This window comes from Poeciliopsis prolifica, unplaced genomic scaffold (genome assembly GCF_027474105.1).
Source record: "Poeciliopsis prolifica strain line A6 unplaced genomic scaffold, Auburn_PproV2 SCAFFOLD012, whole genome shotgun sequence".
Classification (NCBI taxonomy): domain Eukaryota; kingdom Metazoa; phylum Chordata; class Actinopteri; order Cyprinodontiformes; family Poeciliidae; genus Poeciliopsis; species Poeciliopsis prolifica.
The window spans coordinates 4,861,738-4,889,563 of record NW_026562387.1 but is presented as its reverse complement, the minus strand read 5'-3'; the positions used below and the strand labels follow the sequence as shown (position 1 = coordinate 4,889,563).

General features: G+C 42.6%; 2 protein-coding genes across 2 annotated transcripts in view; one reads left to right on the top strand and one right to left on the bottom strand.

Moving 5' to 3' along the window:
- ntng1a (netrin g1a) overlaps positions 1-27,555 on the bottom strand; it is a 121,677-nt gene extending 94,122 nt beyond the window's left edge. Inside the window, 2 exon segments of the mRNA XM_055037181.1 lie at positions 9,706-10,308; positions 26,349-27,555. Of these exon segments, the coding sequence (XP_054893156.1) occupies positions 9,706-9,954 (249 nt within the window). The 5' untranslated portion in view covers positions 9,955-10,308; positions 26,349-27,555.
- On the top strand, positions 14,859-16,913 carry LOC129364520 (arginine esterase-like). Its single transcript, XM_055037187.1, has 6 exons — positions 14,859-14,955; positions 15,087-15,276; positions 15,364-15,546; positions 15,693-15,754; positions 16,278-16,426; positions 16,533-16,913. The coding sequence occupies exons 1-6, from the start codon at positions 14,916-14,918 to the stop codon at positions 16,677-16,679; spliced, it is 771 nt and encodes a 256-aa protein (XP_054893162.1). The 5' UTR covers positions 14,859-14,915; the 3' UTR covers positions 16,680-16,913.
- Positions 27,556-27,826: the final 271 nt, after the last annotated feature.

Genomic DNA, 27,826 nt, shown 5'->3' with positions numbered 1-27,826 from the left:
ACTGCATGAGGGATTTAGAGCCCACAGAGCCAGGGAAAAGAAAGGGAGGCGAGGAAAAAGAGAAAAAAAGATGCCTTTTGTCGAGAAAAATATACGAGAGAAGGAAAGCAAAATCCCGGCACAAGAGGTCAGGCTGTGAAGCCCCCAGAGGGATGGTTCGTATCCTGATTGTATCCTGTGAGCGTTCGATAAGTTGGGAACAACGGCACATTTCTGGTCGAACCGTCAGGAGCAACAGCTGTTGAGAAGTTCCGCAGAGATGGAACACGATCCCTTATTAATGTGCCTCTGCTGCCTCTGCACTTAGCTTGAACATGGTAGTGGTAGCATCATGCTGCGGCGTTGCTTTTCAGCAGCACAGTTTGAGAACTGGGGCAATCTTTTCACAATGAGGAACGGCTTTGATTTGATCTTTCACTCAAAGTGTCACTAAAACACACTAAAAGTTGTGGTTGTGACTTGAAATAGAAGAAGGTATTTAAAGGGGCAGTGTTATTTATTTTCCATTTTGTTGTGCGGACAAGTAGTTATGTTAACTTCAGTTGAAATAAAACTGCTACATAGCTTGTATAATGAGCTCAACTGATGTGCCGCTCCGCCAGGTGTTTGCTAATTGCTGCTGGCTAGTCTGAAGGAACTAAGTGGGAGAATTGCAGGGGAAGACTCCCCTCTCTGACAAGCAGAAGTAAGGAAGCTCGCCATGCAGACAACACGACTGGATTGACAAAGAAAGAATGGTGAGACGTATTCCACCCACTCATCATTTGAAAACTCCATCTTGCATTCACGTCCAAATCTGTAAACAAGATATGCACAATTCTTTTTATTTGTGATAAATGAAAATACTGTGCTCTGTCTCTCAGCTCCTCTGGTGAAACGTTTTCCACGACACACTCAGTCAACACGTGGCTTCATCTTATCATTACAACCCCCGCCGAGTATTTCATGAATTCCACGCCATCCTCCATAGTTTACGACAAAGGAGGAAATGTTTTGCTAAAAACTTTGGGAAAAAAAAAAAAAAAAGAACTGTCAGCAGCAAAGCCTGTGGGAGGCTGGAGTCAAGGGGGCCTCTTGTTATCTTGTTATGGCAGTGTAAACGGCGAAGCAGCACCGAACGCCTTGATGGAGCCCAGATAGACGAGTCACACACTCACACAGCAACATCACAGAGCGACTCCTGATGTTGTCTGCATACCAACTCCTCACCGACTTCACTTCAGCTAACTTTTTTTTCCCCATTTTGGGGAGGAAACATTTCCTTCTACTTGAAATATATATATATATATATATATATATATATATATATATATATATATATGTACTACTTAATTCACTTAAATCTGACATGACCACATGATGATAATGCTATGGTGGCAATAATGATTTGAGAAATAAGACGGGTAAAAAAAAAAATACAAAAAAAAAAAACAAGAAAATATCTTCCCTTAGTATCTGTTGTCAGATATGTCAGAGCAAAGCTAAAAAAAAAAAGTAATTTACAGCCAGCCTCAGCAACAGAAAGAATTTTTTGAAAAAAAAAAACAAAAACGAGTTTTCTTTGTGTCACATAGACATACAAAGACAAGTCTCAACATGCCAATTAGGAGGTGTGGGATTTTATTATTTTTTTAAAATTATTTATTCATCCCTTTTATCTAAACAATTATTTATTGGACTTCTGCTGAGCCTGCCGCGGCTCTGCTGACAAAAGCCTCGTTTGTTTAGACTTTGAAGGCTCCGAAGAGGAAGTGCGACGATGATCAAAATTCGGACTTTGCTAGGGAGAGCGTGATCAAGTCCTCCTGTGGTTGCGGTTAACTATAACCTTCATCTTTGTTCAGAAAGATAAAAAAAAAAAAAAAAAAAAGCCTCACAGACATTTTGTCTGCCGTGTTCGCTGGCATTCAGCCTGTTCTCCCGGTGCAGGAGTTGTTTCAGGCGACTGCTACAAAGTCAAAGCTTGTAATAAGGCTTTGTTCAGAGAAGAGACACACAGGTGGGAAGAGCGTGAGCAAGGAGCTGGTTTCACGAGGTATTTAGTGTTTACTGGATGTAGTTACCGCTTTGTTACAAAAAAAACAAAAAAAAAACGCAAATTTGTTTCCCCAAAAGATGTGCCATGATTTCCAATCCTCAGAGCCAATCTGGCAATTAGCGCAGTTTACGTTAATGATGCCAGAAATAGTCGCAGTGCTCCAGGATTATTTTCTGAGCACATGTGATACAGCGGCGAGAACAACTTTCTACGCGACTACTGATGTGATGATGGAGGGTTTCAGAGGACGCTCCATCGTCAGGATTGCAGGACGTGGTCTACGACCTCATCGTTTTGTCCTAATCCTTGTGCAAACAGTTCAGACGAAACAATAAAGTCACTGTTGTCTCCTCTGATATTGGTATCGGCTCAACAACGCTTTCTCAAAGAACCACATAGAAAACGTTTCTGCTCCAACATGCACTGAACTTTCTTGGCAGAGCAATGTTAGGAATCCCAAAGTAGCCAAAAGACGCTAACAATGTATGGGAGAGTGAACAAATAAATAGCAAATTGTCAGTAAAAGTGGAAAGAGCGCTCCTTCAGGAGACAACTTCCATTCTCTCGTGTTTTATTTCATTTTTTTTGTTCTTTTTCCCCCCATTTGTTCCTTTTTGCAAGCAGGATGAGTACCGGCCCTCAATTTTTAACCCAAGACAGCTGCACCATCATAGCTTATAGCGCATATAAACCAGTAGCAATGCTGTCAGGTATGACACTAAATATTGATGTGTGGTGTGGCGCCCGCCGCTGCTCGCCCGCGGCCATTAGAGGTCCTCAGCACGGAAGATTGAGGAGACGACAGAGCAGGCGGTGAAGGCTGATGAATGCCCAGGACTTTGCACAATAGAGATTCCTCCTTCGTTTTCCCGTTTTCCCGATGCATGTTTGACTATCTTACAGCGTACTCCATCCTCCGTAGTCCACATCCTGTAAAAAAGGATGTGGACTGGTCAGGACCGCTTCGTTTTAAAGGGTGCATGAGGTAGTTTTTTAAGCATACATGCTCCGCAGTAAATATAGATACGGCTCGTTAAAATAAAAAAAAAGTATAATTGAAAAGTGAATGTTTTAGATTAATCAAACAAAGAGTGACAGAATACGTTTCTTTTTGGTTTTTTTTTTATCATCAATATTAACAGGAATGAAAAAACTTTAAAACAATTTGACATGTTTTGCTCGCCGGATCCACGTGAACTTTTCATTAATGTTTTTTTTTTTTTAACTCTGTCTTGTTGTACGAAACAGAGCGAGCTCTGCATCAAACCAAGCAGAATCATGAGAGTGGGCAACCTTAGCAGTACCTTCTTGCTGCTGAGAGTTGATTAGGCTAATTAAATCACACAAAGGAGACAGCGTTCCCTTGAGCATGAGATGAAAAATACTGTGAGGAGGGAAAAAAAAATACAAAAAAAAAAAAATCAGTCAAGTCCCAAATGTTGCATCTTGGTAAATTATACAGAAACAACAATTGCACCTTTGTTCGGGACTCCAGATAGCTATCATTAATCAAACAAAGATGGAGGGGGGCAGAAAAGGAGTTGAGAATGACTCTGATTTTTTCCCGTTTTAATTTGTTTTGTCCTTTGCCACAGTCGCGAGCCTCGACACACCTTTGATTCTGTTCGGCCCGACTGAGATGAAAGCCACAAAACGCTCACACTTCCAGAGTTTTCTCCTCAGATGTTCAACAGTTCTGCTAATTAATAGTTTTTCTCTGCCGTGTTTACTCGCAGCAATTGGTCTAGAGATCGTGTGTCGTTTTTTGTGTGTGTGTGTTTTTTTTACGCAGCAAACCCTAGGCTGGAAAGGTAAAGCTTAGGCTTCTGATTTTTTTTTTTTCCGAAACGTCAACTTGAACCGGTCAGACAGGAAGCCACGGACGAGACGACGGAGCTTTCCGTCGACCGAGTGTTGCTGCAAGAAAGGAGATGGATGACGTCAAATGGTGGCACGTTGTGTCAGATTGGGACAGAGGAGGGACAACAACCTCCAATTAAGATCCGCTTAGGGAAAGGCCAGACTTTTATTACGTGATGTAAATCCACAGGAAGTACCAGCAGCCTGAAGACCAGCTGCCGGTACGGTGGCACCAGTACGGAGCCGTTTAGAAAGATTTGGAGGTTCGTGAAAGCTGCATATGAATATTGTCATAGCTCGTCGTTACAAAAACTGCAACATAGAAATTGGTAAAAGATCAGCTTCATGCATGTTTCTAATGTTAAGTACATATATGTCAGCAAAACTGGCGTACATCTAAAAATAATCTGTAATGAACGACTATATTCACTGGGATGCAACATGAAATAAAAATGACAAAAGAATTGACGTAGTAAATGCATCGTGCCAAGTGCTACGAGGGCACGCTAACCGCAACAACCTTTGGTGTAGAAGTTGTCTGTGTAAGAACCAAAGGAAAACAAACTACGTTTAAAACGACATGTCTATGGTTAACCCAGCAGGCTAGAAAGAGCCAGATATCGAATAGATAACAGGTGTAGAAATGTTGCATTTTGTGTTTTTTTGTTTGTTTGTTTGTTTGAGTGTTGTACTGGTGTTAGCAAGATGCAAGTTTTACAAAAGCTGAAGATTGAATTTAAGCCACAAAATTTCTGATTGGTGCGGCTAAAAAAGTTGATGGTACATGATGTTAAAATTTTATCAAATGGGAAGGTAGAACAGTTGAGCTTTTCATCAGTTTAGATGGTAAAAACAAAGAATTTTGCATCTTTCCTTCTTAAAAAAAAATTGCATCTTAGCGTCCCAAAGCGGATACATTTCCACATCGTCTTTGTCGAATGCCGCAATAATAAAAAAAGCTGAATTTACTCATAACTGAAATATTTGGTGATTTTTAATCTCCATTTTTTACGCTAACCTCTTTCTAAAGCATAAAAAAGTCTGAATAAAGTTTGACATGTTCAACATTAAGCCGAAATGGTTCATTTCACATTCAAGAGAAGGAGATGATCCTGGACCTGAGCAGGAGGAAAGCAACCATTTCACAGTTCTGCTGAGCTCTGCTAATGCGCTTTATTAAGCTCGCCTCAAGAGCACCAGGAGTCTGCATGAGTTAAAGCAGCGTGAAGAAGATATTTAAATAAAAATACTAACACAGTTTCACACTCATTATTAACAGAAACAAAGACTTAATTTCACAATTAAAGGCAGGGGCCAAAAAGCTTCAAGTAGAGAAAAGCTTTTTGTTTGGAAAGCCTATGTTAATTTTACGAGTTAAACTGAATCAAAACCGTGTATTTGTCTATTTCTGAGTGGTGTTAAAAGTGGACAAAAAAAAGGGACACATTATCCACCTACTTCTAATAATCTTTTTTCTTTTCACATTACCTGCTAACTGTCTGGGGACCACGGTGGACTTTTAAGGATTTATCAGTTTCGCCACCAGTACAGACACAGACTGCACTTTCTCTGCCAAGACCAAAGACATCCACAGTATCACAAGCCAGTAACAGCATTTTATTGTCGGAGCCTTTAGCTTTAATCTTATTTTTTAGTTTTTTTGGGGCAAATTTTTACAACAGATTGTAAAACTCTATTTTTCCAGGCTGAGGAAAAAAAATAATAATAAGAGGATAAAGTCGTAAAATTACGAGAATGATCTTGCACGAGAATAAAGCAGCAATATTGCAAGAATAAAGTTATATTAACATGAGAATAAAGCAATAATATTGTGAGACTAAGGTCTTAATAAAACCAGAACAAAATATGAGAACTGGTAATATTTTGATTTTATATTGCTAATATAAAATTATAAAATGTCCAGAATGAAGTAGTTGTAATCCTAGAATAATGCAGTAATATTACCAGATTAAAGTCATAGTAAACAGCATTACTATGAGTAGCAGGACTCAAGACAGATAGCAGGCTGATGCCGATGTATTAACAGATTTAGTATTATCTTATTTATTCTGTTAATGTTATTTGGCTTTATTCTCGTAATTTTCTATGTTTTGTGCTTAGTGTGGCCCTGATACTTCGCTGTAAATTTCCCCAAAACAAACAGCTCACCTCTTGAAAATATTCCATTAACAATTCACAAACGTCAAAGTCAAAGCCGCCTTCTCGCGTCCCGCCACAATGTCGGCCGTGGAGGCGGCTGCGGCCGCGAAAGCTGTCCAGACATCAATGTGAGTCTAACTGGAGGGGACGGTGGAATCTCATATCATGGCAGATTCATGTGTCGGAGTTCAGAGAATGCCAGCTTATTGCTATTGAAAAGGTCGGCAGGCCAGAAGGAGAATAAAAAGTCTGTACTGGAGCAAGCAGTTTGTGTGTGTGTGTGTGTGTGTGTGAGAGACGCTGTCTTCCTTTATCTGTGACCCTGGGATGGAGGCCGCAACCTGAGCTCACTTGAGCGCCACGCTCTCCAGCGTTTCCCTCCCTCCTGTCAGGCCTGGGTGTCCGTTACCTTCAGCCCTCCAGGAAGCAGAAGCCAGGCGACGACGTCCTCTGTGAGCGCAGATATTAAAACAATCAATCGCCGGAGAGATGATTTTTCCCGATAACGCCAGCGTGCGATGATTAACCGAATGCTCAACGATCCGACTCGTGATACGAGCCCCGGTGACATCGGCGTGCTGAGTGGCTGAAATATCAATAATAATTGTTTCCATGTTGATCTGGAGCCGCACTTCTCCGAACAGAGGTAAAAATAAAGCAGTCGCAGAGGATCGGACTCCGTGGCTAAGCGGTGAGGTGGTGGTGTGGGGAAGGGGGTCATATTTCACTGACGCTCGTGTGATTTGTGATCCCCGGAGTTCAACGGAGAGAGGAAATGGCGTCGCGGGGCCCGGCCGCCGACTGGTTAATCGAGGCCCCTCCTATCGCATTGACCGCCGGTGCAGCGGCGCGGCACAAACTGCCGCTGATTCAATAAGCCGCCATCAGCTTGTTAAAAGACTGGCGGTAATAATCGTAAACCTCGTTTGAGCTGTGTTTTCTCTGGAAATCCAATGGCTGCTGGCGTTTATCCAGGATTTATAGCATTTCGTTGCCGCAGAGCAAAAAACAAAAAAAATAGTGAAGCCACAGTTCCTTTATATTTGTCATTTTGAAAATTCTCGGCTTTTACAGTCAACTAACCGATGAGTCCAGTCGGTCAACTTCAAAATATTGATTGTTTCCAAAACACAAAATCTCACCAGCTAGCTTCCAGTCCAAATATCTCAGTACACCAGAAATTTAAAAAAAAAATCTAACTTACAAGTAATTTTTCAGCAAGATTTCATTGACTTGAAACAAGCACCTACATTGGTGAAAAAGTAGTTGTTCCACTAACAGATGAAATTGTTAATAACACCAGAAAAATGTCTCATAAGTCTCATAATCAGCCAGTCGAACAAGTACTTTATTTTAATCACTATTAAGGAATTATTGACACAAAATAAAGTTACGTATCTTGCAAAAGTGTAAATTGCAAGTCAGTTTTGTTCTTATTTCAAGCATAATAAGATGTTTGCTCTTGATATGAGACCAAAAATATTTGGTAAGATTTGTCACTTTGTCTAAAGTGAAGAGTTGAAATGTTGACCAGGCTTTGGGAATGTGAAATAAAAAACCGGAAGTGGGGAAGTAAACAGGGAAGGAATCTTTACTTTCCTCTGAAATCGGAAAATGATGACTGAATTTCTCTTTGGCATTGATTCCTCCAAAGGGACGTGAAATTAAATCAATGGACTGATCACAACAGAACTCTGTAAAAAAAAATAAAAAAATAATTTATTAAATAATTTTCTGAGAAAAAAAAATTTATTAAACACAGAAATCAAATCACGGTATTTCGGACTTTTCAGAGCTGTGCCGACTCCTTTCGAAAGGCTTCCGGCTCTCCGCGTCGGTGACGACGCGTCGCACCTGCCCACCAAATTCAACCAACCTTGGAGTCACGGGAGTCAGCATTTTTGGAGGAGTGCCTCTGAGATGTCGTGCTGAATAATGCGTCCTATGAATAAAACACATTAGCTACAAAACACGTTGAATTATTCACAGTTTAGAGCCCGCGTCCCTCTTCCCCTGCGCAGGACAGATTAGTTCTTCGGTCGTCTACGAGTCTCCGTCTCCCTCATGTGCGCGCCTTCTTGCCTCTCTGATCGTCCCTTCGCTGTTTTTTTCTTCTTCTTTTTTGTCATCTGTGATTTGTTAATCCCTCTTTGTTCCTCTATCTTCCCTCTCAGCTGAATTTGTGCTGATGGCGACGGTCTATTTATACGCCTCAAGTTACTACTTTTCCCTGAGACATCTCCCGATTTATCTGAAAGGGCTCTCGAAGCCGTCGAGGAGCGCGTTTGTTCTGATGGAATCTTTGATGACTTGGTAACACGCTGCGGCCCGAAATGGATTCATCATTTCGGATTAATCCGAAGCGACCAGCTGTGAATTTCAAGGGGGGGGAGGGGAGAAGTGCCCAGAAGAAGGCAGCGAGGGGTTAGCTAATTAAATTCTTGACCTAGTATGGTTTTCCTTTGCTTACTTTTGGGATTCTTGAGAAACGAGCTCACTTGAGCGTGTCGACGCACAAACAGTCAACAACAACAACAAAGAAATCGGTGCAGAGCTTAACTTTGCTCCAAAAAGTGGATGGTTTCGTATCGTATCAAGCTCCCGATCGAGGAATGTTCTCATGAACCTGTTCGAATCCATAACTTACTGTCATTTCCTGACAGTGTTTGGTTTCCTGTCAGCGATTTTATGTTGGCTACACCAACATAAAGGCTTGGTTAGTTAACGAGTCACTTTTTAGATGTATCTGCCACTGACCAACAGATGAAAGCTCCAGAATATCAGGTGGAGCAGAATTGCAAAACTAATTTAGGGTCATGTCATGCTGATGAATACTTTCAGGAATTTACAAGGCATCGATTTCTGATAGCAGTTTAATTAGACGTCCAACTGGAACTCGATATCGTCCTGTCGTTGAATGACGTGGATCGGTATGAAAAAGTCCCGATTGTGGCACTCTTAGTTTTAACCCATGAGGGCCCGAGACTTTTTAGGCTCTTGTGGCCTTTATTGTACAGCAAATGAATAGAGGGAAGGAGGAAGATATGCAGCAAATGGACAGAAACCAAGAATCAAACAGGATGACGGCGTCAAGGACGCCGCCGCCTACACCACTGGGCGCCCTACAAACTGAGTCACCCAGCGTCCGATTAGGGCAAATGTGCCCCAACCTGAACCAAAAGTAAATAGCCACTTAAACCAATAGATGAGCATGTCGTTCATAATTTGCTTGTCCTTAGTGTTCCCAGGGAGGAAGCGCTAATACAAACTCACAGAACAGAGAGAAAGCGGTGTGAGGTGTGTGCATAAGGCGGCTGAAGCATGTGCTTGTTTTGTCAGCTGGAAAAGTCACATTTTTCTGTGTTTTCAGCAGCATCGCCACAACATCAGATTGTGTTTGCGGTGCATACTGAGGCACAGCTCTCCAAACAGCAGAACATGACGTCAATGGGCACCAGCCTCAATTCCTTCAGCCACAGCTACATATCTGAGTCACACAGGCTTTTGAGAGTGTTTGTCATGGCTGTGGGGTCAGAACATGCCAAGTAGACACACATTACTTATAAACTGATGAGAAAGCTGCCTCCCTCCACCCCCCCAGTCTCTTTTCTTGACAGTGGACTTTTCAGTTTTCGTGACGTACTCACCAGGGCGCAGTACGTCTCTGGAGGGTCTCCGCAGGTGATGTTGGGGGGATCCAGAGTGACCTTCAGGAACTGGGTCATGTCTGCTGCCTCGGGTTGGCAGGCCATGTAGTCCCAGGTTAAACCTTCGTCCGAGTACACCTGGGACTTGCAGACATCGTAGTGGCCCCACGCTGCAGGGTAGTGCTGCATGGCTGCGTGGCACATGCCGGTCCATATCGCCTGGAGGGCCAGTGCAAACTGGAGCCTCATGACTGCTCCTCTCTCAGCTCCTTCCCACGGAGCAGTGCCTCCTTCTGAAGATGTGGGGGGTGGTGGTGGGTTATAGTCGTCTTTTTCTGATGACCTAAACGACGTGAGGAGGCATGTCAAGCTCCCTTTGCGGGTGACGGGGAGCAATGCTTGATTTAGAAGTGTTTTTTTTCTTTTTCAAGTTTCCAGAGCGGCCCAGGACTTTGAGGTTACAGAAGATAAGAAGAGAAGGCCGAGGAGGAAGAAGGGGTCGAGACGAGCCCCTCTGACACGCTGATAGCAAAATGAGTGGCAGGTCTCCTCAGCTCCCCTGGCTGTCAGTCATAGTCCGCGTCCCCGTGTGATGATCCGGCGCTGCGGAGAAACAGAAGAAGAAGGGGATGTGAGGAAACCTCCCTTGTGGGACTGGATTTTGACAGTGAGACAACATTAGCACGGGCCACAGCACGGGGGAGCAGAGGTGTGCCTGTGAAACGTGCAAGACAGAAGTACCACACTGGTGTTTGTTGCCCATCAAAACACGGGAGGAAGCGGTAATTGAGGCCATCGGGGTAAACCGGATCCCGCTGCTTTCACACCAAACCTTCATCGCTCTCTGCGGCACCGAAGCCTACGATGCTACAGCTTCCAGCCTCCACAGCCCTGCGAATCTTCTCACTTCAACACAAAGAAAGAAACAATGCCGTTCGCGTTCTCTCCAACATAAAGGACAAAAGCGGTGCGAGCAAAACAACAGAAAGCAGTGAAGCTATTGCTTGACTCTACTTAATCCATTTTAATAATATACACCCAATTTGCAGAGAGTATTCAGATCGTCTGAGAGAACTGAGCCAGTCTGACTTCTACACGAGTTGCTGACATGCTTTCACAACCAGACTGCTTTCCAAGCTTTTCCGCATAAAATCTCCCAGCTAATGGTGCATGTCAGAGAGACAACCGAGCCAGGTGGAAGGAAACGTCCTCAGCCACCCCAACCGCACCCCTCCCCCGAGACAGAATTGTGCTGAGGAGCAGGTTTGGAAAGATCGTTCAACTTTTTCAATGTTTAATATAACAAAACCGCTCCTCGGCTTGTGTAGTTTACATCCGGAACAGGGCTGGAAGAGACAATCTGCCTGTACGGCCAAATCAGACGCAGGTACAGACACAAGTTTTTGAACCACAATCGTATACGGATCACTTTTCCTCAATAAAACCTTATAACAAAAATGACACCAACTCAATTCTCTGCTTCTGTTCTTGAGCGTCTACAAGAGAGTTATTCCTTTCCACTGTGGCCACATGCTCGCTCAATATGACAAACTGCTGCACAGTCGAAGACTCAAAAGAAATTTAACCAAATTTAAATATTGGGAAATAAATTAAACATATAGGCATTTCACATTGAATAGAACTGGACTGAATTAAATCTTGGTCTTCATCGGCTGTCTGGATCTTGGAAATCTGCTCACTGAAAGTGCGAGACACTTTTACCTGGAATATGTCGCTGTCCATGTTTCCATCTTGGCGAATAAAGGCAGAATGTAAGAGCTGCAGGTTACTGCAGTTGGATTCATTGTCATTCCACACTGCCAGAGAAATACTTGCACATGACTTCTGTTAATTATTTAATCATTTCCTCTCATGAAGCATTTAAAAGGTCAGCAACTCAGCTATTACAATATCATTATTAAAAATGAAAAGTCCTAACAAGGCACGTGGCCTCAACGTAAAGTTGACAAGTCATCTGCGTGGCTGAGACGTCGTCAGCCATTAAAGTTTGACGGCACGTTCCACTGCGAAATGAAAATACCGCGTTAGCTTTGTCAACTTGGCCTGCGACCAAATGCAAACGCTGAAAAGGAGGCCGAAAATGATGCAACGTTCTTAACTCGCGTTATGTTGAATGTCAAGTTTATTCATGACATTTGCTCTCTGAGACAACGCCATCATTGTCATATAAAAAACCCAAAACAACACCTTTCAGTTTGACGTCCGATATCAAATTTTACAGCTGACGTCGGCCGATACCATGCCGATAATATCGTGCATCTCTACTAAAAACCTAATGAAAATAAACTGAAATTTGAGGCCACACAGTAGCGTGGCACAAAGAGGGGTAATAACACTTTTACTAGAAAAAAATTCACATTTTGTTTCTCCCTAATAATAATATCCCTTCCCAAGATGAAGTTGCTCTCAACATCTTGGTCCTGTCCCTGAAGTCTTATTTCAACAGGCCGTGACTGGATTCAATTGTTAAAGCGGTGTAAATGGTGGCTGTGGCCATAACAGGGACCACTGTAGTATGTCACACACTGATTTATTTCATACGCCGCCACACATCCATTTATGACTCCCAACCACACGAGGCCCATTCACTGGCATGTGGTGGGAAAAGTGCCCTTGATTTTTCCCTTCCGTCAGCCTTTGCTTCTTTTAAATGCCATCTTAAACACAACATTAATAATTCCCTTCCTTTTTGGAATAGCTTCATTAATTGGTCGTCTTATGTTTCGTATTGAAACTGACCTTTAAAATGAAGTTATCTGCCTCCCTGATGTGTCAGCAGTGAGCTGCAGAGAGCCAGATAGCCAAGGCCATGTCTGGAGTTATGCGAGGCTCTCCTGTTATGAAACATGGACCTGACTCGGAGTGAATAATAGCCGCCCGGAGAGAGAAACCTGGAGAAGAAGGCATAGGACCTCCAAGCAGTTTGATCGGCTGGAAGCCAAACAAACTGTTAAACCGTTGACTTCACTGACAACACGCCGTGTGAATACATGGCCCAAATGATGTTACTTTAAGCAAATATTAAGAGTAGAGTCGATTCAATTTGATGTGAAACAGAACTTCTAGTCTACTTCCAGATATTTCTGATTCTACAGGCCGAAGCAAAAAGTGTCGCGATAATTTACGTCAACGCAAAGTCATTCGCAAACAATTTCACAACTGAAATGATTTCGAGTTCTCGGTATGAAAGAAAGGTGCTTTTGGCCTGAAGCCCTGCTGGGCCTATGTTTGAGGCTTTTTCACTCTTTTGCAGCCAGCGAAGTTGAATCAACATATCCAAACGGTTAGTTTCGACACGTTGCATTTAAAGGAGACGTTAAATTACTTTAAAGTAGAAACTATTTTCTCTAAAGAAATGTTTTCTTCCATTTAAGGAAACACCAAAAAAACACTCTTCTGACACACTTGGGGCGTGCTCCACCCGACTCAAACTCTGATCTGGACCAAAAGAGAAAACTCTGGTCTGCCTACAGGCCCACGTCTCGGTTCAGTTGAAGTAAACTCTGGTGCGGTTTGAATCCATATGTGGACTCAATCTGGACCGGAGACCTCTTGACGGGGCATTCTGGTGAAATCCAACCAAAACAAAACCTGAGAAACGGCTTTTACCAGCGACATTCGTAAAATGCTTTTTGTTTTCTTCAGTGGTTCTTGGTGCAGCGCCACCGCAGGTGAGCAGGAGGAACAGCTTTTAAAAAGGGATTGGATAATTTGAACAGCACCAGCTGTGACAAATGTCATTTTGTTCTCTGATCCAGACTTTCAGATGTTAAAACACCATAAGTCAAGTCTTCATTTTTGCGATTTGAGCGCCACTCATATGTAGGTGCTGCCTCGCCGTAACTTGTGTCGAGTTCTTTAGATGTTATCTTTCTTTCCAGGAAATGCAAATGACCAGCATGTTCGCCGGTGTGCATGCGTCGGACTTTGTTATGGTTATGTAAGCGTGTGTGCGTGAGCAGATAAAAGGGATAGAGAAAAGACAAAGAGTCCTCTGGTCCATAACAGAGTGTTCTTTCTAAATTTCTTGTAATATTCTTGGTCCATAAAGTTGCAATATTCGTAGATTCTTTAAAAAAAAGCCGTTTCAGTTCCGTTAGTCTTTTTATTTTTCACAATGCAGAATCAGGGCTTTTTCTATTTCTTTATATATATATATAAATATGTGCAGTATGTTTGTCCTTAACTTGATGTTGGTTATTAGTTCTGCTTTATACTAAACTAACTTTTAGCTGCATAAAAATGACTTTTTTTAAGTGACAGCTGAATATGTAATTGTGTTTCTAATTAGTCAAATCTCATTTGCTCATTTTAAGGTGTATTTTCTGCCATTTCGGAAATATGACAGCGTTCACAGAGTAAGCTGTGACTGTTGCAAAAAAACAGAAAGAAGATACAAACAGTTTTCAAAAGTACTGAAATAATTTCCGTTTCGCTCTACTGAACGTGTGCGATTATGTCGACTTTTACTCTGTATCCAACAAGTCATAAAACAAATTTGAACCGTCAAACAATCAGAAACTGTTGCCAGGTGCCATTTGCTGTGTTGTACCATAAGGAAACCCGGCGATGGACCAGCGCTGTTTGGTCTTAATAAATGGTTCCTGGTGATTTCAACTTGCTGACTCTTCTTAAACCTCAAACATTACAAACCAAGCTGGAGAAAGGATTATCTCAACATGCTGTAAAATTACACATTTGAAAATTAAATTGGGTTATTTAGCCTTATTTAGAGAAAACAATGGAGGTTCACTTTACAGTCATATTTTCACCATGTCACTCATTCATTGGTAAATGTCACTGTTTCAAATGAAATATTTATTTAGCAAGCTAAGTGTTTAGCTTGCTTGACACTTATAGTCCGGAAAATAAGTGACCCAACTTATTTTCCAGACTATAGAACAGACCTGGAAACTGGAAACGTAAATATATAAGCCGCACCGGGCCACGAGGAGGGATGGAGGGAAACATTTGGACTGAAACTGACTCATTGATCAGCCAGAAATAAAAACTGTCAGACATACAGAGAGCCTGGAGAACCTTGGATTAGATGTTAGGGGTGGCTCAGCCAGCCTAGCAGAGCTCAGTGCCCGTCCTGTGATTGGTGGCTTTCTGTCCAGCAGGAAGTTGTGAACAGAGTTTAAAAGCTGCGGCAGGACTGCGGCCATTCACAGGACGCTGGACCAGCAATGGCTCTGCTGAAGGTTCTGCTGCTTCTACTGGGGCTGGGTGAGTCGGACACACTTCCACCGGCTCTAAATGCTGTGAATTATGTTGATCTGTGTTTTATTTTTTCATGTCGATTCCTTATTTCTGCTGTGTGGATCTAATTTGCTAAAAACAGAGACTTTCTTCTCCAGGTGTTGCTGTGACCTCAGTGTCTCTGCAGAAGAGAATCGTTGGCGGTCAGAACTGTGGAAACAATGAGCGACTCTACCATGTGACTTTCTATAGACAAACTTTAAAAGAATCAAGAATCTGTGGAGGATCTCTGATCAGTGATCAGTGGGTTCTGACTGCAGCTCACTGCTGGGAGAACGCTCCAGGATGGTGATTGAAGAAAAGTTTTACTGAGAAATTACCTATAACCGATTGTTAATTAGTTATTGGTTAATTAATTGGGTCTTTCTTGCCCAGGGTTCATGGGGTACTTGTAGGAGGTCATCCTAGAATAGGTCCAAAGTGGAGTTATACAATCACTCGACATGAGGTTTATAGAGACAGCAACGGTCGTCCACACGACATCATGCTCCTGAAGCTGTCAGAAAAAGCAAAGGTCCAACCAATCAAACTGCCGGACTGTCCAGACACTCTCCTGCTGTAAGTTTATCTTCTCAAATCTAAGAACTCGGCTCTAGATCTGCCAGACGAGGCAATGTTCATCCAGGAAAATGTTTGAGCTCTGGTCTCCCAGAGTTAGTTCTTGACGCGACTCGTTTTTAGTTTTGTTTTTTCTTGTGTTTCAGTGGCACCAAGGTTCAGTTCGCAGGTTATGGGCCGACAAAAACTGGCGATTTGAACAGAAGAAGTGAGATGAATGTTCATGTTTCTCAAGACGATTCAGATGAGTCACATCTGTTTTTAGACTCTCTGCTGGAGCTGAACTTAGCAAACTAGTTGCAGTTTTGCTCCTCAAAAAGCGCTCTGAGACAAAATGCTTCAATCTGAAATAGAAAGTTCTGAGAAAACTGTGAGTTTAGCCTGAAAATTTTAACAAGCACACAAAGTGACCAGAGTGCACATGTGCATTGATTGACAGCGCCAAGACCCTCCTCTTGGCTCTGATTGGTTGTTTTTGACTTGGAGTGGTGCATTTCTGCAGACAATTGGGACAACAGGGAAGAGGTGGAGGAAATCAGGCTTATCATAGTTCATCTGTCTCATGTTAACCATGAAGACATAGTGACAATTTTGATACAACTGCAAAAAATTACATTTTATACGAGTAACAATACTGCCGTTTCATAACCACAGATAAGGTCAGACCCTGAGCAAAATGTGTCAACTCTTAAACAGACCTTACATGTTTGTGCTGTTTTTTTCCTCTACAGTTGCAAATCTGGAGAATAATCTTCAGTGTGCAGAGTTTAAGATAGTTAAACGTGACGAGATGGAAAAGATAGTGGCAAAAGACGATTCCCGTGAATACCGTTACCAGAAGTGGTACACTGTGAGAAGCTCTAAGAAGGACATTTCTCTGGTACGTCGGCCTCTTAACAATTTTCGGCACGAAATTGAAATATTGTTTCTGTTTTACCGGACAGTGCACAGCAGCATAACAACTAAGAGCTTTGTGTGCGCGACAGGGCGACTCCGGTGGAGGATTTGAGTTCAAGAACAGGCTGTACGGCGTTTGTGTTTTCGTTGGAAACCCAACGTATGCATTCAGTGCACCAAGTGCCTTCATGGACGTCTGTGCCTATAAGCAGTGGATAGATGACACAATTAAATGACCAAAAGCCCTGACCTGCTTGTGGCTAAATGTTCCCAATCACAAAGTTCAAGTTAATCTTTTGATTTTGATTTTCCGTTGATTCATTTTTTGATTGACTTGTTGGATTTAAGTTATTGTGTACAAGCTAATCTGTGATAATATCTTATTTCTCAATAAGTGAAGTTGCTGTTTGTAATAAATGAGTAATAATATCCACTGTCACACGACTGGAAAATAAATGACTGCTATCTGATCACATTGTCTCTCTGGTGCTTATTTCTGGTTGTTAATGAAGAAAGTAACAGATTTTAACACATTGAAGACGAATTGAACTTTAAAGGCTGTTAAGCAAATCTAGAATCCAGAAAACGTGCTTCCAGAACAGGAACATTATTGCCAAAACTTAATTATGTGCATCTAGCAACCCAGAGCAGCAATAAGAACAAACTTAGAATCCAGAAAAAAAAAACTACGTCAGCAACTACTTTTTAGACTCCTCTTCTTCCAAAACAGAAAAGGAATTAGACCAGAGGATATTTCTATTTTTTTCTTCTTTTACTCTTTTGCAGACTTCTATGTTGAAGTAGGCGGAAGTAGTAAGCTGTGAAGAAACAGAAGATTTTAGCTAACTTTTATAGATTTTCAATGAATTTCAATAGGGCTGAAATTGGCAGGAAAGCACAAATATTCCAAAAAGTACAACAGTAAAATTGAGCAAAAGACGTAGCAGAAATCTCCAGAAGAAGCAGACTGTTTTGATAGGTGATTTAGTATAATTCACTATAGTTAGCAGAAGTAAACAGGATCTGAGGACATTTGGAAAAAAATAAATAAATGAATCCTTTAAATCCCCTCAAATTGCCTCTCATGTCATTAGTCCTGCACAAATGAAATGGAAGAATTTCATTGCATTTACTCTTGCTCACGAGAAAAGCCCGTCACGTGAAGCGCGACGAGACGGGAGTCAATTTAGCAGAAGACGACAATGTAGAATCAGTCCGAAAAGTAAAGAAATAAATAAAAAATGTAAGGTGTAAGTCAGAGGGACAGAGTGAGGAAAGAGAAGAAAAAAAGAGGTTAAGGTGGGTAGAAGAAATGAAGCACCTTAAATGTAAAATGTAAGAATGTCAATGGGGGAGATGTCAGCAGGTGAGGAAGCAGCCAATTATCCAGAGGAACTCTTGGCTCAGAGCTCCCTGTTCCCATTAAGATACATAATATTACTGTGGTGAGGAGGAGACGAAAGAGACGACCGGATCAAATGTGTGCGTGCGTGCGTGCACCGCACACCTCGCATTGCGACGTCTGGATAGGAAAAGGCGGTTCAAGTCGCGGGTAATGAGACAACAAGCGCTGCCGAAGACTTCGATAACAAGCAGCGCGACCACAAAGAGCCCGGCTGTAACCACCCCGGCCACGGCGGCCCCCTTCCCCCTCATTACTCCCCTGCTCCTAACCCTCCGTTGCCCCGGGGGAAGGCGAGGTGAGGAAAAGGGGAAGAGGAGAAAAAAAAAGAAAGGGGGGGGGGGAGAGCGGATGGATGAAGTGTGGATGTGCATTTTAAGTGAGAAGGAAGGGGTTTGTTTTATGCCGGGCCTCTTCCTCGGACCATCGATCAAGGTCTGCGGACGTCAGAGGAGGCGAGGATGGAGGGAGACGGGAATCCTTCTGAGCACGAAAACATACATGGCAGGAAAGAAATGTCCTGTTAAAAGCTTGAAAAACCGATGTTTCTTGTCACTTATGGTGAGAAACTGTGCCTATGGGGCGCAGTATTTCATCTTTCCTCTGTCATGGATACATATTAATTTGGGCTTTTTATCTTGAAATATGGAGGGGGAAGCTAACATTTAAAAAGATTTATAGAAATCTGTAGAAAGATGGTGTCTCCCTTTGTTTGAGTGGATGCAACGAATGAATGTGTTTAAGTGACGGTGAACGCTTTAAAATGCAAGTCATACAATTTTAAATAGCAGTTTTACTAAAATAACACAGGTGTTTTATGTATATCTAATTTAAAAACATTCTTTTTAAATATTTGTCTCAATAAACTACCAAGAACAATGAAATAAATGTTTGAGAAAATGTGTTGGAGTACGTTTTCTGACACAAATTTAGAAGAAAAAAAAGCAGATTTAGACTAAACCTTTTCAATGTTTTGGTTTTATTTAAAAAAAATGTATTTTTAATGGGAAAAGAATTGTCTGAAATGAGAGGAAAATGTCTATTTTTAAAAGTCAAGAAACTCCAGGATTTGCTGCAGCGTCAACAGTAAAGTCATTGAAGCTTTTGTTAGTCAGCGAGAACTGATGAGATCTCTTCTAAAAAAAGTGAGTGTACGCTCTACTCTCCGTCAGAGATCCCCTTTTCACCCTTCGTGCAGTTTCTATGTGCAAAGGGCCCCAGGGGCCGTCTTCATTTCAGACACTGATTCTTTTGGTGGAAGTCAAAGAAGTTGCAAGAGCATTTACATGGGACCCATGAGACCGGTGGGGCGCAGGCACCACATCCACCATAAACTGAACTTCTTCTCCCTAAAGCAATTTTAACTGTATTTCAATAGTTAAAATACCAAATATACTTTAATATACATACATACATACATACATATATATATATATATATATATATATATATATATATATATATATATATATATATATATATATATATATATATATATATATATATATATATATATATATATATATATGTATATATACACACCCACAGTGGAAGCCATCTTGGCACCACCGCAATAACTAATGCCGACAATCTTCTTGATTTCCATTCATGAGCGTACAGCCAATCAGTGCCAAGAAAAGTGAAGGCTGCTCCTGAACTGGCTGTTTACCTACCTAGCATGTAGGCATCCCAGCTGCCCAAGCTGCATTTTATTAAGAATATTTCACAAAACATTTGCAAATAGACAAATATTACCATTCTAATGATATTTTTGGCATGACGTTCCAATGAATAAACTGTGAATGGGGAGGTTTCCACTGCAGTTAGCTTGTTCGGATTGCTACCAACCTTTGTAGGAAACAAACATGGCCGACGTGTGTTGGCGTGAGGCTAATGTGACCTGATTTCATTCCACTGTGCCGTCACAACTTTACCGTCTAAGTAAAGTTCACTTTTTAAAAGCTTAAAGGGAGGGATGGTGCAAAATAAAAATACAATTATTTGATTCATGGAGACTTGAGACAAAAAATGGCATGATAAAGGGCAAGTATCAGAAAGAGTAGAAGCTTCTTAAAGAGACAGAGGCCAATTTCAAGGCGTCAAATACGTCTACACTGTGAAGTTAGATTTCTTTTAGGTTATTTTTTTAAATATATGTCATTTTAACGACAACTGGAAATAACAGTTATTTGATTGCTCTATTGATTTGACTGTTTTTTGGGGTGGAAGGGTGTTCCCTCTTTTGTGTGGATGAAATTAAAACCACACTGATTGGTTTTATGCACTACAGCACATAGAATAACAACAACAAAAAATCTGAATCAGACAAAACTGGAAAGCCCTGTTCAGACCTCAAACAACACCTGCAAAATCCTGATGGGTGCAACTTCACAAATAGTAGAAAAATACTTTTTCTTTTTGTGCATGCAGACAACGCTTCTGAACCAAAAGGTACACACACACATCCTGTCCGAAAACGACTGGGGACCAGAGAGGTAGCCGGCTGCCAGTGTTGCAAGCTGCAGCTTTTTATATTTAAACCCATAAATGTTTTAGAGGCCCAGGTGGAGCTGGGCCGCGGGGCATTGTCGGGCCGGTGAGGTCACCGCTAACCCAAACAGCCAGACTCCGCTTCGGTCCGCTCCGCCTGCCCCTGGGGCCGAGCTACCCCCGGCGTCTCCTTTCATTTCATCCCCTAGGCCGCTCGAGCGTGACCGAGTGGTTCCCTGAATCATGAGAAGAGTTGCTCTTTCCAACAGCAGTCCAAGTAAATAACGAGAGGACGCATCCTTTATTTCCCACCTCTGAGGTTCCTATTCGTTTTTTTTTTCCATCCTTCAAAACGCTAACGTTTTCCCGCTAACCACTTCATTGCAAATCTGGGTTCTATTGTTTATCTACAACGATTGCTTGATTCTGTTGCTCGTCATTTGGCTGTCGCACCAATTTTTTAAAGTTCTCTAACTAAGAGGTTATTTCGGTCTCTTTCATTTAACAAAAAACACTCAGCAAATGAAACCCGGTGAACTGTGAAATGGTAATCTCCATCACATCTTTGGAGGACCCAGGGGGGAGCTGCACCCACCTGCCGAATTACTTCCCGATAAATTCCTAAGCTGCCAGGTATAACTTAAAAAAAAATAAAAATGAGTACGAGTAAGTCAGGGAAAGGTGGATTAATTACACGGTTGCCGCTGGTATCGCGGCTATTTCTTTTTTTTTTTTTTTTGCACCTTTCGTTTTTAATTTCACACATTTTTATGTGCTTTCAAGGGCAATCTCTGAACTTGTTTCTGTCCTGTCTCTTCCCACTTTCATCTTCTCCGAGTCCACCTGTTTCATATTCCCCACCAGAGTCTCACTAAAAGAGCAACAAGAGCACCGGAGGGTGGAGGGGGTGGAGAGGGAGACAGGAGGGCAGACAGTTAGAGACAGATGAAAGCTAGATAAAGATAGAAGCCGCCTGGCCAGCTCCCTTTGCTTTGCTCACCAGATTCCTCTGCCTGCATTTCCTGAATCCCTAATCTTGCCTTTTAACAACTCTGCCAATGGGGCCGCTGGCCGTCCATGTGAATAAACACACAGGCAGGCGACGCAGAGCGATGCACAGGAGGCCTGTAATGCTTCCCTGGGGTCTGTCTCCGAGACGGCTCGCCGTTTAGCATCCCCCATTTCCCCCCTCCGCCCCCCCCGGTCACTTCGGAAAGCGATGCCGCCTTCAAATCGGTGAGATCTGCAATCTGTAAATGATGGCGACAGGTTTAGCAAACGGTGGGTGGGAGAGCCGGCGGGTGGCGAAGGCGCCGTGTCAGGGAAGGACGGGCTAAATGAAGAGATATCAAAACGGCGAGTCTGTCCTGTGGGGTTTCTACGTGTTTTTTTTTTTTTTCCGAATCAAAATTCAAGACGGGGTACTTTTTGGCCAATTTTCAAAGCTTTAATATCCAAAATAGAAGGTAATTTCACAGTTACCAAGCTCTACATGCAAAAAAAAAAAAAAAAAAAACAAGAAACTGAATGGATGAACGGATGGTAGAGCTGGACGATTTGGCTGAAAAATGCATCACAATAAGTGTTTTGATCAAGAATTATTTTGTTGTTTTTTCATTTGTTTTTACTGATTGAAATGCTGAAAAACTGGCGACATGGAGGAGGAGGAGCGTCGTCCTCGAAGGCAGGGCTAGGTCCACCCGAATCTTTTGCACGGCTGAATGGTTGCCACAGGAGATTTAAAGGATTTCTCAAACACACGTGGAAAGAATCAAGGCAACACTCCGTGTATGTGTTTGATGAAGGACTAACATTATAATGTGATGCAAAGCTCAAAAAAGTCAATTTTCCATTATGCTACCTCTTTAAGACAATCGGGAACATGGAGAATACAAAAGGGCAGAGCAGGGGTTGACATAACAACCCAGTGATGAACAATGACACAGGTGAGAACACACACACACACACACACACACACACACACACACACACCCCACACACACACACACACACACACACACACACACACACACACACACACACACACACCACTTGCTCCTGGAGCTCAGGGTTAAGCCAAAACAAGAAAGAGTTCGGTTCATGTTAGAAGCAGACTGCAACTGATGTACTACACAGTCAGAATGAGTTTTGGAGATTTCTATTCGCTGAAGAAAATCTATAAATCACACACGTGCTGAAACGTGTGAAAGGAAACGGCCGCCATCGCTCAGTTCCTCCCCCGGCAATGAGGAGGTTGATTGTTGAACAAATACTCATGGATTATGGAATGCATTTGGAAATTGAGCGTCCTCAAATGTGTGCCCTTAGGACATTTCAGGACGAGCCTCTGACCACGGCGCTGCTTACTTTTTACATAATGCATAACCATATTTTTATCAAGGTTAATAACATATCCCAAATGAAGGATGAATGAATTAAGTTAAGGTATTAATCTTCTGTACGTATTAAGTAAAACTGACCAAATATTATATAATATCTAACTCAGCAGCAGGAGTCGATACATTTGTCTCATTTTAGCATTAAATTCGTTTGATCTTTGATTCTTGGACATTTGTTCTTCTCATCTCGTTTTGTCTGCTAAGCCCAAACTGGACGACATTCAATGCATCACTGCGGCTACTATGCTACGCTCAATTCGTGTCTTTGATGCTGCCAGAGTTCATTTTGAAGTGTATGTTTATAAGGGACGTGCTATGAATTATCACATCAATCTATAATTAAGTGTGATGTCCGTGTTGGAGCAAGAATTAAATCTTGAATCCAGTGTTAGCTAGCTTTATACGTAGCTAATGGCTTGCTAGCGAGCTAGGCTTCTTAACACCTGACGCCGTTGCTACTTTCTGCTATAATGTCTTTGATGTGGTTGTAAGGGAAACATGCCACTTCGTTAGAATATCATAAAAAGCGTGTTACTATTTTAGCTACCAATTCTTATTTTGTTTTTTTTTTTAATGACACTTAGGAGAGAGTTGTTGGGCTAAGTTTTGCTAGTTTGTTTGAAGATACTTAGTTTAGCTGAGTACATTTTTTAGTTAGTCTTTCATTTCACTAAAATCTTTTAGTTATCATTTAACTGTTAGACTTCCAGGATGTAAACTCAAAATAATGGATAAACTCCAAACTGACTTTCTGGTTTAATTTATCAAATTCTAACTTTTTTTTTTTTGTCATCACTGTACAGGAATAATCATATAAACTGTAAAACTGTGACTCTATATGAATTCAAGGTCCCAATTACAGCCTATCAAATTATTGTCGCTATTGGTTTACCTGAGTAATCAAAGGTAAACGTGTCACTTTAAATTCTGCAGCTTGTCTGCCCCCCTTGCTTTGCCCCCCCATAATGATGGCAGCTACCTTGGTGATCACATCCTTGCAGACATTTCCAGTCTCCAGATATGTCACCGTGGTTGCAGAATAATGTGCCGGAAGCCTTTTAGGAAAAGTATCTTTTAATAATGCATAAGATGTTCCTGTGTCGCACAGAGAGGCATGCTCGGTGGCGAGGAATGCCTCAGGAGGGGAGGAGGTGGATCCTGCCTCGCCGTCTCATTGGGCGACCCGTTTCCCGTGCGAGCGCCGCTGAATGTGCAGCGGTCGGAGTTACTGGGAGGGGCCCCGGGGAGCGTTCAGCTCCACTCAGGGCAGCCGAGTCACAGTCACCCTGTCAGAAGTGCTGCCCTCGCAGACGCAGAGAGCAAGCGGGGCGGCGGTGGAAGGAGCGCGGAATAGGGAGTGACAGAGGGTTGTGGCGGATGCAGCTGGTGGTGGCGAAGTTGAGCGGGCTCGACTTCAGAAGTCAAGGACTCGCGTGCCTTCAGAGCCCCGACTTGTCTTAGGGGGAGGCTGATGTGCACAGACGTCTCCTTGGGGACGTTGGGCTATGGCTTCCCCCTCCTAGAAGATGATGGAATTAGACTTCTAAAATATTGAAATTGAAAGTGAGAAACTAGTAGCTGAGGCTCAACATTCCACCGTCTTCTAAACGTGATGAGGGATCTCTGGATTCTGGTGCTCTGTTTCACAACCCAATGGTTGCAAAGAATTGTGGGAAAGTGTCTGTCACGATTCTGGGGTGTTTGGGTTTCATCTCCCCTTTCCTCTGATTGCCCTGTGAGTGTGTGTGTGTGTGTGTGTGTGTGTGTGTGTGTGTGTGTGTGTGTGTGTGTGTGTGTGTGTGTGTTGTGTGTGTGTGTGTGTGGTGTGTGTGGTGTGTGTGTGGTGTGTGTGTTTTTCTAACCCTAACAGTAGAAGGCACATCCATAAAAAAAATAAATAAATAAATAAATAAATAACAGTTAGAGATGATCCGGCTCAAGGCTGAAATAAAAGCAATGCATTAACAGCTCCTGCCGTGTTCAATACCTGCCTGGGGTCAGGCAATAAAACCAGGCATATTTGACATAATTCAGTTTGAAAAGAGGCTGGGAAGCAGCGTAAAGCACAACAACAGCCTGTTCTCATGCCACAACGGAGATGAGCTAATAAGCCTGGCAGGAATGTAATTATGCATCATCAATGGACAGAATAGTCATGTGGTTGTATCCTCCACAAGGGGGCGCATTCAAGAAGGGCATTTAAGGATTAAAAAACGTATTGATCTTTTTGTCATCTTGATTATCTTTATCATGAAAAAAACTAATTGTAATTTTATACACACACACACACACACATATATATATATATATATATATATATATATATATATATATATATATATATATATATATATATATATATATATATATATATATATATATAAATTATTTATTTATTTTTTTTTTTTGTTTTTTTTTTTTTACAGTGAATTAGACCAAAGAATTTGCTTTTATAGAAAGTTTTCAGAAAAAATACTGGATGATGTTTACCGTCCTTCAAAATGACCTTTTTTAGAGTGTTGGGGTTTGTTTTAATAGACACTGTCAGCCTCCGATTCTGACTCAGCCATGAACACCGGAGGCGATCACGTCACTACCAGCGAAAGGGAACGTCTTCTGCAACGAGGCTGTGGCCACGTCTGGTGACGCAAAGTCACCGAGGCAGGCGTCATCACGTCTTACGTCGATGCGGTCCACAAGGGGGCGCACCGTCAAAATGCCCCGAGGAAATGCTCCATTTCAACGTTTAATGCAATTTGATCATCTCCACATTATTATTATTATTAGTTTTTGTCGCCTTTCACAATTCACTCACTGGCAACTAGTTGAAGACACTTCATTTCACTTTTGACGTTTTTGTGGTTCAGCTTATAGATTTAAGAGCTAAAATTGAATTACCTACAAAATTCCGTTTTAAAGTGAAGCCGATGAAATGTGGGTTGATTTCGACGGGAATTTGACACTTTGACCCTTTCTCTGGCCTTAACTCGGAGTGCCACGGAACAACAGTGGGAGGAATGTATCTTTCAAAATGGATTATTATTATTATTATTATTTCATTCAAGGCCTGGAAAAAAAAAAACGTTATGCATTAGCAGCTTCTGTTGAGGTCAATATCTGCCTGAGGGATAATTCTTTCACACTTCGCAGCAAAAATGAATAAATAAATAAAATAACATAAAAAGTCAGCAGCAACACTAAGCCTCTTTGACTTGATTCATCTCTAAGCAGTGATAACTATGCGGCCGCTCTAATAACTCCACACAAGCGTGTTGCGAATATAGTAAACAGCGACGCGGTCGAGCGCAGCTTCCACAAGGGGGCGCGTCCTAAAAACGTCCCAAGGAAAAAAACAAAAAAAAAACAACCAAAAAAACATAGAAAATAAAAAACAACAACACTCCATTTCCACATTTGCCTCTCCAGTCTCCGCGAGCGTTTTTGTCCCCACAGAAACACAGAAAGCGCTCGTGGCCGCGTGGAGAAACGCCACCGCAAAGCCCGAGCTTTGTTAACTCCCCCCCCCCCTCCTCCTTCACCCCACACCTCAACTCCACCTCCGCGGCTGTTGCCGTGTCTCGACGCAAACTTCACCAACAAAAGGGAGAACTTACGTTTCTCGCGTCGCCCCCCTCCCCCTCTCCGGGAGTTCACGTCCCCTTCCGTGGAGCCGCTCAACAAGTTCCGAGCGGCTGGAGTGAGCAGTGGAGGCGGACCGCGGCTCCTCTCTTTAAGGTGCGCTCCTCGGCGGGGATGTGATGAGTGCGCACGTCGGGTCTCAGAGGAATCGCTGCGCGCAACATCCCCCAGCTCACACCTCTCTCTTTTTTTTTTTTTTTTTTTTTTTTTTTTGCCCCTCTTCCACTTCAAAACAAATGAGCGATCGCCGTCCTGAGGGCTCGGTCAGCAGCGCGCGCGCCTAGTTTCTGGACGAGAGCTGCAGGTGCCAAAGTGTCCATCATCCTCTCTCTCCCAAGTGGCGCTCCATCACGGGCGTCAGGGGTGGGAAAAAATAAATTAATTAATTAATTTAAAAAAAAATCCAACTACAAAGCGGGAAAAAACAAACAAACTTTGATCCTCCTATTTTCATCCCACGGATAGGTTTCAGCCACTCAGCTGCGGGGGACATGAATCCCACCAGTTAGTCTCGGCGATCCGCATCTCGTCTCCTTGGTCGCGTCTCTCCGCGGCACACAGATAACGCGCTGCAGGGCTGAAGCTCAGCGCACTCAGCTTTTTTGTTGTTGTTTTTTGGGGGGTTTTTTGTCTTTCCTCCCCTCTCCTTCTTTTCCTTCTTCTCCTCCTTCTCGTTCACGCACATACGCGCTCACACCTATAGGGTGTTTCTCTCCTCTGCTCCACACCTCTTCCTCCTCCTCCTCCTCCTCCTCCTCCTCCAGCTCGCCTTCACACTGCAGCCAACGCCGAGCGGCTCGCGTTCAGCAGCAGCAGAGGCAGCAGCGCCATCCTCTATCGGGACCGCGTTGAAACTCTGAAGGGAGGAGTTGAACCTCTTCTTGGTGGAGTTCGCGAGATGCGTTAAATGTCCCGTACGCAGGTGCGCGTTCCCGCGGGCTCGATGGAATAATGGGGCTTTTAGAAAACGATGGTACGTCTTCTGAAAATTAGAGAAAGTCTGCGGGGCTGATTATGACAGTGACACATGCGTTCGGGCCGTGTCGCCTGAAACGCGCTGTTGCGTCAAAAGGTGCGCAAATGCGTCTTTTTAAGGAGGAGGAGAAGACACGGAAAGATGCGCCGGTGGCTCTGATTTGGCCGAGTCAGTAAAGGCGTCTACGATGTTTTTCAGCCTACAAATGTCCAAAACACATATGGAGGGGGGGGAAAAATCCAAAATAGGTCGAAATCTGCTGTCCTCACACGCAGCTGTGTCCAGTGGAAAGTTAAGTGGAAGGACAAAAATGTGGTTGAGAAAGTGCAAGCTATGGAACAGCCACGACATGGCAGAAACATGATGTTTTTTGTAATAAAAATACTTTTATTTGTTTGAACTATGTTATGCACCCAAGTTTTTCGAAATGAATCCCTGAACAATACTTAATTTTTTATAAATCCATAGAAAATATGA

Bases quoted from the DNA above. Each gene is read 5' to 3' on its own strand.
- LOC129364520 (XM_055037187.1), top strand. From the start codon at position 14,916: ATGGCTCTGCTGAAGGTTCTGCTGCTTCTACTGGGGCTGG. The intron at 15,755-16,277 runs GTGAGATGAATG...TTTCCTCTACAG, and splicing joins TGGCGATTTGAACAGAAGAA to TTGCAAATCTGGAGAATAAT. The intron at 16,427-16,532 runs GTACGTCGGCCT...TGTGCGCGACAG, and splicing joins CTAAGAAGGACATTTCTCTG to GGCGACTCCGGTGGAGGATT.